The sequence below is a fragment of the Silurus aristotelis genome (assembly GCF_946808225.1).
Source record: "Silurus aristotelis genome assembly, chromosome: 3".
Classification (NCBI taxonomy): Eukaryota; Metazoa; Chordata; class Actinopteri; order Siluriformes; family Siluridae; genus Silurus; species Silurus aristotelis.
This window is the reverse complement of record NC_139576.1, coordinates 19,970,708-19,985,339: the sequence shown is the minus strand read 5'-3', so window position 1 is coordinate 19,985,339 and position 14,632 is coordinate 19,970,708. Positions and strand designations below refer to the sequence as shown.

The window sequence follows — 14,632 nt, the reverse complement described above, 5'->3', positions numbered from 1 at the left end:
TAAATGAACACAAATTTCCATGAAATCTATTGGAAAGCTTTCCCAGAAAAGCAGAGGTTATTATAAGAGCAAAGGGGAACTAAATCTGGATTTGGATGTTAAACAAGGACATATGGTTGTGATAGTCAGGCATGCACATTTTAAAAGAAAATTCAATTCATGTAATATAATTTCACGTTCATATACAGTGTCAAATGGTTATAATGATAAAGACTTGTAATAAAGTTCTAGAGTGTCCATAATTTCGCCAGAACTCATAATTCTGAACATTCATTCGTAAACATTTATTTATTTATTATTTATTGCCAGTGTGGTACAAAACACAGCTGATAAAAAAAAAGTGCATTTAAAACTGAACTCAGACAACAAACCACATTAAGTACATAAGACCAAAGTTTTACTCAACATTTTTTTAAAGTTAGAATGCCAAAACCCAGGTGAGAACCATCTCAAATATGAATTTTCCCCCACATAATGCAGTTCAGTTTAGCACAATTGCCATAATCCTCAGTGTTGTTGCTATTTCTACTGCCAAGAGAGACATGATGTAACTAATTACCTGTGTTGAAGTTGGTAGCACGCGTGCAGTCCAGGACATTGGTGGAGCCGAAAATAGTGAAGCACATTGATGGAATAAACACTGTTGTACAAGTATGTTGATTATGTCTGTGGCTGGACTAGCTACTAGCTAGCTACTCTACCAGCATAAGAAGGGTTATGTAATGTCTCTGTTTTGTAAGAGTATCTCATTCTTATATTCAATAAAACCATTGGCTTTATAAAGTGGACTTTTTTGCCATTAAAATTAACGTGCACATGTATTCTATTTTGAGGGATATAGTTTATTTATTTAAATGTAATCTTTATTTGCACTTTAGTACTTATTCTTTTTCAACAACTGCAAACCCTCACAGAAACACTTTCTACTTTCATGTTTAAGGTTATCTAATAGGATAACAACACACTTCCACCTAGAATACGAATAGTTTGAATAGTTTGAATTTGTGTACTGAGCTGTGTAAGGCATGTTTTTTTCAGGGAAGTCAAACTGAATTAATAAATTAAAAGAAAATATAATGATACATTCGGAAATTAATAAAATGCACAAAATTGTAAAAAATAAAAATAAAAATTAATAGATTAAAGAGCATGTTCTATGAATAAACTTTTTTCTTTTTACAGCAGTTGTCATCAAAAATAACAAAATAACAAAGGTAAGATAGATTAGATTTGACATCAAATACACCACAGAAAGCTGTATGTCAGGAAAGTATGTCTGGCTCCATTCTTCATATCAAGGATGACATAAAAAAATTAATAAATAAAGATTTACACTACAATGTCTCATTATTTATTGCAATATACAACTATTGGGTAGGATTTGAAGACGGCAATCTGTGTACAGGGAGAGAGAGAGAGAGAGAGAGAGAGAGAGAGAGAGAGAGAGAGAGAGAGAGAGAGAGAGAGACTAATTAATCATATTGAGGCTTCATCAATACTTGGCTTTGTTTATATAACATGAGCAATCATATAAACTGTATTTACAACAATTACATTTTTTTTTACTGATTTACATTCATTACTCGATTGTAACTTTGTAGATAAAAAAAAAAAACATTTAGCTTTTTTATTTGGTCTCTCACTTGAAAGATCCAAATGAATAAATTGTCTTTTCATGTTCTATGAACGGACTGCAGGAAAAAAAAAAAATTTAGTTCCACATCTGTCTCACACACAAGAAAGGGAGCATGGGAAAAAGAGAGCCAGAACAGGAAAGATGGAATGAGAGAAGTGAGAGAGAGAAATGCTCGGGGCTACTGGGTACTTGAGCCGCCGTAATGGTGTCTCGTATGAGAAAACATCTGTGAATTTCCTCAGTGATCTACAACAAAGTCTAACTCAGAGCAGTCACTCAGTGAGCCTTTGAAGTCACTGGCTGACAGAAAGCTGCCATTGTACTCAGGCTCCAGTACACTGTTCTACACTCCCGACTCTCCAACATTTTCTCCTGAAATCTGATATGGCTGGCCCTCTTCATGCTGCCAGACAAAAGCTTGGCTGCACGTTTAAAGGTCAAACCCAGACAGACCTGAGGTCATAAGAGGAGGGAGAGGTCATGATCCAAACAGCAGCCACAACTATGTGTGTGGCAACATGACTGTGAGCTGCTGAGAGCTGCCAGTGAAGGGTAAGTGGTAAGGCGATGTTCAAAGTTGATCATGTTCAAAGCTGCTTCGTCATTAAAAAAACTGCTGCAGATTTTCCTCTAATTGTGAAATTAAGTTATACCTGATAAATATTTCCAGATGGAGAACATAAATGTATAGTTGCATGACAATTTTGTATTGTGTGGGCCTGTGTTTTTTTTTTTTTTGCATCAGAGGTTTATATAATCCGAATATGAATGAAAGACCAAAATTGTGATTTCCAATAGACTGCTTTGTGATTTTTGTAACCATTAGATATGGCCGTGCATAATCCCAGAGGGCAATAATGCTGCTTCAACTTAAAGAGTAGGAGAAGGTCTCTCTGATAATGCAGATAATGAAAGAAACAACATTTGGATTATCAATATGAACCATCCACACTTGAGATCTTGTAGCAAAGTGTGATGGTGTTCCACTGAGTCTGATATAGGAGTCAGGCAGGACAGAGACAGTGGAGCTGAACCTGGAGAGCTGCTGCTCTAGCTCGAGGTGTTTCTCTAAGGCTGCTCCTCCCGACTGTGGGCGACAGATTTGTTTCTTTGCTATCTGAATCTAAAAAGGGCCTGTGCCATCCTTGTTTTGCACACACAGCTCACATTTACTCAATGGCAGCTGCTCACTCCATCTGGGAGGGCTTCAGCAAGGCCAAACAAAACAGGTTACACCTTCGGCCATGCCAAGTTCTATAGCCTTCTTCAATCAGTACAAACAACGGGGGCTAATCGCAATTTCACGCTCTGATTTGCTTCACAATTTCCTCCAAACCCCGCAGGCCGAGAAATGTTAAATAAGCTAATTTTCATGAGGGACAGGATACATGCTTATCCATAAGGTCATATAGATTACTACTCTATAGTCCTACTATACCAATATGCATTGATAGCAAGGAGCTGATGATGCCTTCTAGTGTATTCAAATGTTAGAGGAATAATGTTAAATAGAATTTAAATTTCAAATCGGTACGATAAAATAGGGCGATACAAAGAAACAGCTCCGGCTGATTATATGATTTCTACCTTAAATTTTCCAGTTAATAACCATAGTAGGTTTCTATTTTTAGCTAATTAAAACAGTCAACATTTTCCAATAATTAGATAATAATTGAACATTTATTATGACAGCATTTAAAAAAAACTAAGCTGTGCATTAAAATGTGACAGAATTAAACATGACTACATGTAAATAAGCGTTAGCTCTCTAGCCAGGCTTTCATTGCTGTGCAGGGTTGCCAGACAGACCTAGCAAAAATCACAGAATCACTGTACAGAAATTAAAACTAGATCTTTTCCCAAGTCACGTTCTTTAAAGAACATGGCATCTTTGCCATCTTGTTATTTAACTGTGTTTTTCCCATTCATAGCTTGTTTCAATACTATAATAAGATACAGAAAAATAAAGAGCATGGCAACCCAGCCGTCATTCAGCACTTTGTAGCTCAAACTTGTTTTTGAACACTCCCACTGAGTAGGATGTAATTTAATTCTGTGAAAACACCATTACGATTTTTAAAACTTGTTTAATGGCAGGTAATGCTGAAAAAAAAAATAAATGTAGTATTTAGGACAAATTGAATGCTTTATTATGCAGTGTGTTAAATATATTGTTGGTATCAAATTGAGAGCTTTTTTTTTATTTTTATCAAATGATACCATACACTGCATTGTTACACATCTGTGAAATCTGGTTTGGGAAATTCTATACTGCACTACAGCATCAGCTAGGAAATCAGTTAGCTATTCCTTTAAAGAAATGAAGCAGTTCTAAAGTAAAAGGCACACAAACTCTTTGGGGATCTTTTTTATATTCCTTTTTGTATTCACACAGTAGTCATGCAAATGTAGGTAATTCAGTGGTACATTGAAAGCCCTCAACAAATTGCAGGTGTTAGAAAGCAGAAACAAAGGCCACTACAACCCCTAATGGCATCTCCCGTCATTAGCAACTCTTTGATGTGCATACTCCACTCTCTCTTTTATCTTCTTCCTCTTCTCTCACTTTCTCTCTTTTTCTGTCTTCATTAATGTAGTCTATAGGGAAGGTGCTTCGACACAGAAGACCCCCTCTAACACATATCTGACATCTGTCTGCCTGCTACACATGTTCCTCACTCAGGCAATCAGCACACAGGGTTAAAAGTAAATATATCTTAAACTACCTGCTTATTCAGTACCAAAGAGAGAAAAAGCAAGAGAGTAAGAGAGAGATAGAGGGATGCTCACAAAGACTACTTGCACAATGCGTGAGCTTTAATGCTAAGTCTTATCAAATGTGTGTGATTGCAGTGCATAGTATTAGCATAACGCATTGTAAAGAATGTATTAACAGCAACTCTGCGCATATATATCAGCGTGCATGTTTGTATGCGTGTGTCAATAGCAGGTTACCTGCTTTACATCTCAGCAGGTCTAAAAGAGAAGCTTTAGAAACACTGCTATTCAAACTCTCACTTTGAACTCGGAAGGATATAGAGGCAGGACAATGCAAGTCTATTTGTGCTCATCCTTTGAAGTCGGCCCTCACTATTAATATGAGACAGAGTATCCTGTCTGACAACAAATACTTTTTTTCTGCCTTCTACTGAAGGATTACAGCTCTGAAATATCTAAAAGGTGGCACTGCTTTTGGTACGATGGAGAAAAAAAAAGGAAGAAATGCAGTTTAGAACAAATAGCTAAAAAGGAATAATGTTGGTGTTGCGCAACATGAACCACATTAAACAAGTTTGTCTGCAGCTCCAGATATACAAGGCTCTTTAATAGGAAGAAAATAATAGGCAGTCATGCTTTTACAGAACAATATTAACAAAAACAGGTGCAGGACCTATGTTTACATCTTTGTGTACCTTTAGTGAAACATCTAAGTCTGTCATTGGTCTGTAGAGACCTCTTATTGATAAAGAGGCCCATTTGTGGGAAGATAAAAGAAAAGCACAACTTTGCAAAAAACTAAATTGTAGGTAACTCATGGCATTATTTTCAGTTCGTGGTTAGCCAGAACACATGCTGACAAGAGGAAATTTGTGAAAGAGAAACTCCACCATGGCCCTGTACTTCAGAGGTTTTCACTGAAACACAAAAAAAAAACTTGAGAGCTTTTTCCAAATTGATTTCCATGCCAAAGCAGGGCCAAAATAATCTAGGGAGCAAGATCTCTGTTAAAGGATTCAATGTATTTTAAATAAAGACTTGAGGCTCTTGGAGTGACCTATTTCATCCTGAGAGCTTGTGAGAGACTGAATATTCTCATATAGAAAAGAGAAGATATTTGAATTATCTCAGAGTTCTAAGGAACAACAAAGCAACTACACACCTTAGTAATTCAAGTAATTCAAACTTAGGATTCACTCCGAGTACAATACACAATACATAATTACGTGCAAAAGAACTGATCTGGAGTCTCTGAGTCAGTTCTATTTTGTTTAATTGAGTGTATTAAAAAATATACCTGGATGTTTTTACACAAAATGACTGTGACCGCTTAAAAACATTAAAGTAACGTTTACCCTGTGCATTTTGGTGAACAAATGAAATTAATCTCGGTCACTGTATAATGGCACACCTCTGAAGTGTAAACTGCATCACAGAGACAGTGAGCCAAAACATGCACAAGTGCACACTCAGTTTTTTCACCCTGTGAAGATCAAAATCTTTGCTGTGCCCTGGGGTGTCATCAAAACGAGATGAAGTATGATATGCAAATTGTAAAAGCAGCACCACAAATCTTCTTGGCCATACAGTAGGAAAACACATGTTTTTGCTGATTTATTCCCACAGTGTGGTTGTTCCATTCTCAACTAGTACAACACCATTTACTCAGTGTAGGTCTCTTGGTAAATAGACATAGTATAAATATGCAGGAATTGCATTACAATCCTGACAGCCTTATCTCTTTTTAAGAGCTGTTGCTCTCTTTCTCCTGGAAAGAAGGATTATCAGAGGGAAAGCTGGTTATCTCACTCCTCAAAGAAGCTTCAAGTAAGTGATTTTATCATCACTGACTTGATAAGATATATTTAATGAAAAAAAAAAAGGATATCAAGAGATCTAAATGAGAGAATGAGTATTGTGGAATTTCCTGCACTTTATAAGTAGATTTGAGGCTTTGAAATGGAGATGCGGATAGTCTGTATTCGATACGGGCACACAAAGCCACTGAGAAGAGCATGGGAGGTCCTCACTGTAAAACTCCAGTTCTAGATTTGTTGGTTCTCCCTGTAGACTCATTAAGTCTGCCCTGTTCCTACAGAACCAAGATAATATTTGAAGACATTAGAACACAATATATAGTGTGTTTATTGGTCAAAACCAAAACCAGACTGGAGTTGGGTAATAAATTATTATGCAGGAACAGAATAACACTGATCTGTCTGAATACAGAACGCCTTATGCCAGGAAAAGCAAGTCCTCTGTCAAATGTGTTTAAGCATGTTATTGATGTATTTATTTTAGAATTTAGAGTCATGGATATCAAAGCAAAATGTGTGGTAAATTAATAAATAATCAGGAAGAAGAGAGAGACAGAGAAACAGACAGTTAATACACAGAATAATTTATTAAAATTAATATCTAGAAAAAGAGAAAAAAAAAAAAGCTAGAAAAAACATCTATAGATTAGCTTAGGTTCTAGGCCACAGTATGTGTTCTCTAAGTGGAGCCTCAAATACAACAAGCACTTTAGTAACTGATATTTTTTATAATTTTATTAATCCCCCCTGATAACAGATTTACTTTTTGCCTGTTTTGGACTGTTGTGTGTATGTATGTGTGTGTAAAAACCTACCCTGCTATGGACTATGCTGGGGCTGGGGGTCAAGGCTGAGTAGCAGCACCGTGCATTCATTCAGCTCTGGAGTAGAGCTTCTCTCTTCAGTGGAGAAACCGGAACAGGACCAGAGGGAGGAGGAGGGATAGGAGAGAAATCTTCCTCGGGGACCGACTCTGCCACCAACAACAATTTATAATACTCATCCTCTCCATCTAGAAGCTTGATCTGGCTGAGGCGTGAAATATAGTGAAGGAAAAAATAGTTAGAAATGGAAGGGAAATAGACAAACACGGAATAAATAATGTAAATGTAAAGAAATGTAAAGAAAGAAAGCAACATAAAAGAGAAAGCAAGAATAACATTTTTAGAGGGCTTTCTCATAGAAATATTTCACTTATTTTCCTCCAGGGAGAAATACTGTAGGTAATAAAACATTAATTCTTAAAGTGCCAACCAGGAGGGGTGTGTGTGTGTGTGTGTGTGTGTGTGTGTGTGTGTGTGTGTGTGTGTGTGTGTGTGTGTGTGAGTGAGTGAGAGAGAGAGAGACAGAGAGGGAGGTCACATATACATATTTCATAATTAAATTTACATTCATGTACAATTATGCTTCCCTCCCTGGAATAAAAAAAAAGTGAGCTATTTAAAAAGTGCCTTATTTTGAGATCTGAATTTAAATTAGCAGAAAACAAAATCCATCTTTGGTTCCTCAGTTCCACAAAGGGCCTGGTCTGTTTAGATGTGGCACTGAGCAGAAAGTAGGAAAGACAACTATTTACCCAAGTTTTCTGGGCTTCCTCTTGCTCCCCTGGTAATCTAGAGCTCTCTATAGAAACACACACACACACACACACACACACACACACACACACACACACACACACACACACACACACACACACACACACACACACACACACACACACACAAAGTCAGAGAGAGTCAGAAAAGACGAGTAAATGAATGAACGAGCGAGAATCATTAATTTTTAATTCAAAGTGATTTTTGCGTTGAATGCGAACAGATGCTGATAATATCAGAAGTCACAGCATAATTTTTTTGATCAAAGAGAGCTGGGGTGAGCCTGATGAAGCATGCATCTTGCTCGGCTTTGATAAACCACATCAATTATTCACCGTGAAGGCAGACATCCTCACATGAAAGCAACAGATAAAGAGCAGAAGCCCATGCTGGAGACAACAGAGCCCGGGTGTGGGGGAGCTGCTGGTTCACTAGGAGGCCCGCGTGGCTCACGGCTCTGGCACAGGTACATTTAACTCCATTATCATCAGCAAACAAAGTCGGACAAAGGGTTTTATTCTGGCTTTGAACTCACATTGAGCTGGCTGTAGTAAATACTGTCCTCTGGGCTGTTCAGTAGTTTGGGTTGCTGGCCTCGACGCCGAGGGGTGCGCTGTAGCAACTTCGCTGCTGGACCTGAAAGAGACACAAACACACAGACGCGCACAGAGAGATCAGTCACACGCTGCCGAGAGTGACAAGTCTCCTACCGAGCTCCCCGATAGAAAATCACATTAAAGCAGCATTGCAACAAGAGCTGACAACTCGGCACATGCAAGCACACATAACAGCACACAGCTCAAACATACCAATATAAATAATAATAATAATAATAATAATAATAATAATAAGTATGTGTATGTGTATATATATATATATATATATATATATATATATATATATATATATATATATATATATATATATATATATATATATATATATATATATACACACACACACACACACACACACACACACACACACACTGTATATATACACTGTATATGTACACACATACATACATACATATATGTGCTGAAAATTCCAATTAGATCAGTCATATTTATAAAACAGATTCAGGTGCAGCATAATGACAGCTTGCAGCATGAAAATTAATCTATAACATTAAAATGGTGTAACACATTAAGTTCAATGTAAAACACCCACAAAGCATGCTGTTATAGAAAACTAATAAGCTACATTGTGGTGTTTTCCATTCACAACAGGTTCTAAAGTGTTTTATTTCTCTTACATTGGAGCAATGTAAAGTCAGTTTTTATTAATTTATAATTCTAATAGTTAATTTCTGGCTTTGATTGTGTTATAGCAGCTTTCTTTTTTTCTTTGTTGTAAAGAGTAAGACGAAAAAAAAACTACCATGCCAAAAATAACACTTAAAACAGCACATTTTAAAAGCCATTTATTATTTAGTCTAAGATTTTATGGAATGCTCAGCAAACCATGCTGAGTTATTGAATGAGTGAATGAGTTATTATAGAAACAATAATGTATTACAACGAGTACTTTAATATAAACTTTGTGTTGCCACTAAGGTCAGAGCTGATGTGACAAATGTATTGATGCCTTCTTTCTAATTAGATTTGACACAACTGTGAGTACTGTAGAATTCTGTAACAAACCCTCATGGTTTAACTGAATGCTGATCCTGACTATTTTAGATCCATCATGTGCCTGAGATATAAACCTTTATGCACTTTTCCTGTTACTATTTGCTAAAAGAAAAAGAAAAACCCACCACACTGCTCAATTATAGAAGCAGCATTTTAAAACCATAGTGCTTCATATCTGGATGGTAAACATTTTCTCTCTATAAGCCCCTTTAATGAGGTTCACTCAGCACATTAACAAAAACGTGTTCAGACCTGTAGAATGAATTATCACAGGATGTCTGCGTTCTGAAATGTGTGGATTTACAGTTATTGTAGATCAAACAGCATGTCAGTGAAGCTGGGGAACTTGCTCTCTCATGTTCATGTTTCATCTCTCTTCTCTTTCAAAATTTCTGATCCGCAAAAGCGGCACACTAAAATCCAGGACACCTTTACAAGGCAGCATGTATATTTAATGCCTGTTCCTGTTTTATCTAGAAGCCACACTGTAGTTTCAAGCTTCTTCTGCTCATCATCGCTCCAGTTTCAGCTGTTGAGGTGAAGTTTAATAACTCACAGTTACAGTGGAACTTGACAGAGTGCTAACTTTGAAAACATATTGTCACAACTCAATCCTCTGTATACTTCAAAGGTAAAAGAGTTTCCTCTCTACCTCTGCAATTTCCATGCTATGGATTTTTTCCTCATGTTTTATGCTCAGTTATGGGCCTCGGTTCATAGCTGTCCTTTTTTTTTTTTTTTTATAAGTTATGTTTTCCTCCAAATTTAAGAAAAACACTATAATTAATTAATAATCACTTGGTTGTTAAGTTATTAAAAACATAAAACATTTCCTAAAAATACACACACACACACACACACACACACACACACACACACACACACACACACACACACACACACACACACACACCCCCTACCTAAAACAGCAAAGAATATTAGAAGAGCCTTGTAGGTTTTGAAAACTTTTCATTTCCTCAGGTATTAGCAACAAATCTATGAATATTTCATTCATTTTTTCCACACAGCAAAGATGTAAATGTTCCTTTTAATGCTCACATGATAATGATTACCCACTATATATGAAACAAAGGGACAGTACTTCATACTATAACTGTACTTCCATAAAGCAATCCGCTTTAACTTCATGGTAGTCCTTTTCACCTTTATGATAATTTTCTTCTTTCTTTTCTCAACCTTTATCATTGGGTGACAAGACATTAGGTTACTGACAGCACAGTCTCTTTCTTTCCTACACCTTTCTAGCACAGCTTTGATGTCTGTTTTGTGTCACTGAAAGCCAAACATCTTTGCATTACACAAAGGTGCTACTTTTGACACACAGTTACTATTAAAAGTACAGGAAACAACAACAGTCGGACATCTTGGTTAATGTGACACACAAACATGAATGGATGTCTGTATTGTGCACTACAAAGTTAGAGGACAGGTGTATGTTGAAAGACATCACTGGCTGGAGGGCAGCAAGTCTAAAAGGGAAAATAGATGGAGGAGGAGCAGGAGGGAGGGATGGACGAGGGATGGATGAGGGGTGGACGAGGGGTGGACGAGGGGTGTGGAATTTGCTGACTCAGACAGACACACACACACACACACACACAAAACAGAATAATATAAATGTTCCTCCACTAGGACTGAACAATCAGAGGCCCTAGATTGCTAGATCCTAGATTGTGTGTGTGTGTGTGTGTGTGTGTGTGTGTGTGTGTGTGTGTGTGTGTGTGTGTGTGTGTGTGTGTGTGTGTAAATGAGTAATTACTGACAGAGGGCAGTACAGATCTCAAAAAATCATTTATAAATTCAAGAATAATGAATTCCAAAATCCAGAAAGAAAGTAACTATAAATTGTTAGGTTTGTTGTTTAAACACCAGCATTAAATAAAATAATACATGTTTGTATTGTAGCGTTAAATAAAGCTATGAATTCGCTTTACAAATAGATGTTGCTTTCATAATCATAAAAGTGTCATTCATGTTATAGATCTTGCAATATCTCTTAAATACAATCTCTTAAATCCCTTGAAAGTCAGAAGAAGCTTCTCAGAAACTTAAAAATAAATACTAAAAGTGGCTTGATAATGTAAACAAGTACTGAGTACTGATTTTGTTCTGCTATCACATGTTGTGATCACTTGATGCATTAGGGACTCAGGGAGAATGCTAGGGTTTTATTTACTCAGATGCTAAAAATGAGCATGAAAAGGCATCACGGTCTCATCAGCACATGGCTTTGATCGCTAAACGAAGCATGTGCGAACCAGACCAGAAACGTGTTCTCTGTGGCACACACACAAACATAACCAGACTCTGTGGATGCACTCACTCACACATACACACACCATCATGAACACCCACACACACACACCCACACACCCACCCACCCACATACATATACATTATATATATATATATATATATATATATATATATATATATATATATATATATATATATATATATATATATATATATATATACACTGAACAAAATTATAAATGTAACACTTTTGTTTTGCCCCCATTTTTTCATGATCTGAACTCAAAGAAACCAGGACTTTCTCTTTGTACACAAAAGGCCTATTTCTCTGAAATTTTGTTCACAAATTTGTCTAAATCTGTGTTTGTGAGCACTTCTGCTTTGCTGAGATAATCCTTCCACCTCATAAGTGTGGCATATCAAGATGCTAATAGACAGCATGATTATTGGACAGGTGTGCCTTAGGCTGGACACTATAAAAGGCCACTCTAAAATGTGCAGTTTTACTGTATTGGGGCAAAAATCCAGTCAGTATCTGGTGTGACCACACAACACATCTCCTTTGCATTGAGTTGTTTAGGTTGTTGATTGTGGCCTGTGGAATGTTGGTCCTCCTCTTCAATGGCTGTGTGAAGTTGTTGGATATTGGCAGGAACTGGAACACGCTGTCGTAAACGCCAATGAGGACGACAAGCATGAAGATGAGCTTCCCTGAGACGGTTTCTGACAGTTTGAGCAGAAATTCTTTGGTTATGCAAACCGATTGTTGCAGCAGCTTTCCAAGTGGCTGGTTTTAGACAATCTTGGAGGTGAAGATGCTGGATGTGGAGGTCCTGGGCTGGTGTGGTTACACGTGGTCTGCGGTTGTGAGACCGGTTGGATGTACTGGCAAATTCTCTAAAACGCCTTTGGAGAGACGGCTTAAGGTAGGGAAATAACCATTCAATTCACGGACAAGAGCTCTGGTGGACATTCCTGCAGTCCTCATGCCAATTCAAGCTCCCTCAAAATTTGCGACATCTGTGGCATTGTGCTGTGTGATAAAACACATTTTACAGTGGCCAGCCTAAAGCACACCTGTGCAATAATCATGCTGTCTAATCGGTCTTGATCTGCCACACCTGTGAGGTGGATGGATTATCTCGGCAAAAGAGAAGTGCTCAATAACACAGATTTAGAACAATATTATGAACAATATTTGAGAGAAATAGGCCTTTTTGTACATAGAAAAAGTCTTAGATCTTTGAGTTCAGCTCATGAAAATGGGGGGCAAAAACAAGGTGTTGCGTTGAATTTTGTTCAGTATATATACACACACAAAACATAACACGACAAGAGATTGTGCCTGTTTTGTAACTGATTAACTTGATAGTTACATTCTCAAATAATTCCCAAATATTTTACTGAGGGTAGGAACTTTTTCACATGGAATCCTCATTGAGACCACAGCCATAATTGTGCTAAAAGAGCAAACATTTTAGGGAGGAGCTACATGCTAATTTGACCATGATGTGCTTACTTGAGACTTCTGCTGCTTACAGAGGAGGTTTTCCAATAGGCTTTCAATCTGGCATTTCAGGTGAGCAGAATTGTGACTATTTAGTCAATAGTACATTGGTGTGAGTTCTGTCCCAAAGGTGTTCAATGGGATTGAGAGAAGGGCTCTGTGCACTACACTCAAGTTCTTCCACTCCAATCGTGGCAAACATTGTCTTAATGGATCTCACTCTGTGCACAGGGGCACTGCAACGGAGTGGGCAGCAGTATATAGCAGGCTCATATATGGATGTAATGGCCATATAGTTTATCAAAATTGCTTAAAGATTAAAGAGCAATTTTATCTCTTCTGTGAACAAAGTATGTTTAGGTATATATATTTATTTCCAAGATTTTAAATCAAGCGCACATCTATTCAACACGAACATCCGGTATGGATGTCGACAGGTTTCTCCTCCAATATGCAAACCGAGAAAGAAAATAGAAAAAGGAAAAATGTTCTACAGAAAATAATGAGACAAAGCGGTACAGACTTAAGAGGGATTAAAAGTATAATTATATATATATATATATATATATATATATATATATATATATATATAAATATATATATATATATATATATATATATATATATATATATATATATATATATATATATATATATATATATATATATATAAATATATATATATATATATATATATATATATATATAAAACATTCTTTATTTTATTTTATTTTTACTCATTTAGAAATTCAGTTTTGGTAAACACTAAATTGTCTATTTCTGACAAGCACTTCATCAGAGGAGATCTTTTTATACATCACATTGCTAGTTAACACAAAAGAAATATGCTTGGTTGCAATGCTATTAAAAAATGCCAGTACAAAGGTCTTAATAAAAAAAATGCCTCTCTCAACAATGACAGTACACAATAATTACACTTCTTTATATGTATGAATGTATCTTTGTGTAACTTTTTAAAATACTGTTTGAAATGTAGAAAGAAAAACACAACTAATCATACTGACATAACTTTCTTTTCGGCTTCTCCCGTTAGGGGTCGCCACAGCGGATCCTCCGCACGTTTGATTTGGCACATGTTTTACGCTGGATGCCCTTCCTAACGCAACCCTCCCCAATTTATCCGGGCTTGGGACCGGCACTAAGAGTGGCTGGGGATGGTTCCCTGACCGGGAATCGAACCCGGGTCGCAGCGGTGGGAGCGCTGCATCTTAACCACTAGACTGACATAAAAGAATTAAAAATCTAAAGTTAACTATTTGCCCATTTTGCCACTAACAGACAGAGTGTTTCTGCTGCGTGCCTGGTTTAAAGAGCAGTAATACACTATTATATTATACACTACTATAAGAGCAGTAATGAGTATTAGATATTCAAAACAGTTGATTTTAGTAGATAGGTACAGTGGAGAACAATAGAGTAACAAA

The 14,632-nt window shown here is 36.8% G+C and overlaps 1 protein-coding gene across 6 annotated transcripts in view; it reads right to left on the bottom strand.

Annotated features, from left to right (window-relative positions):
- Positions 1 to 273: 273 nt before the first annotated feature.
- Positions 274 to 14,632, bottom strand: part of myo3b (myosin IIIB) — a gene marked incomplete at its 3' end in the record, with an annotated part of 77,144 nt that continues 62,785 nt past the window's right edge. For all 6 annotated transcript variants that reach the window (XM_083536688.1, XM_083536687.1, XM_083536690.1 and 3 more), the window contains 4 exons: positions 8,305 to 8,405; positions 7,748 to 7,794; positions 6,987 to 7,200; positions 274 to 1,395 (listed from right to left, as the gene is read on the bottom strand). In XM_083536688.1, coding sequence (XP_083392814.1) covers positions 7,047 to 7,200; positions 7,748 to 7,794; positions 8,305 to 8,405 — 302 coding nt within the window. The remainder of the gene's footprint in view (positions 1,396 to 6,986; positions 7,201 to 7,747; positions 7,795 to 8,304; positions 8,406 to 14,632) is intronic.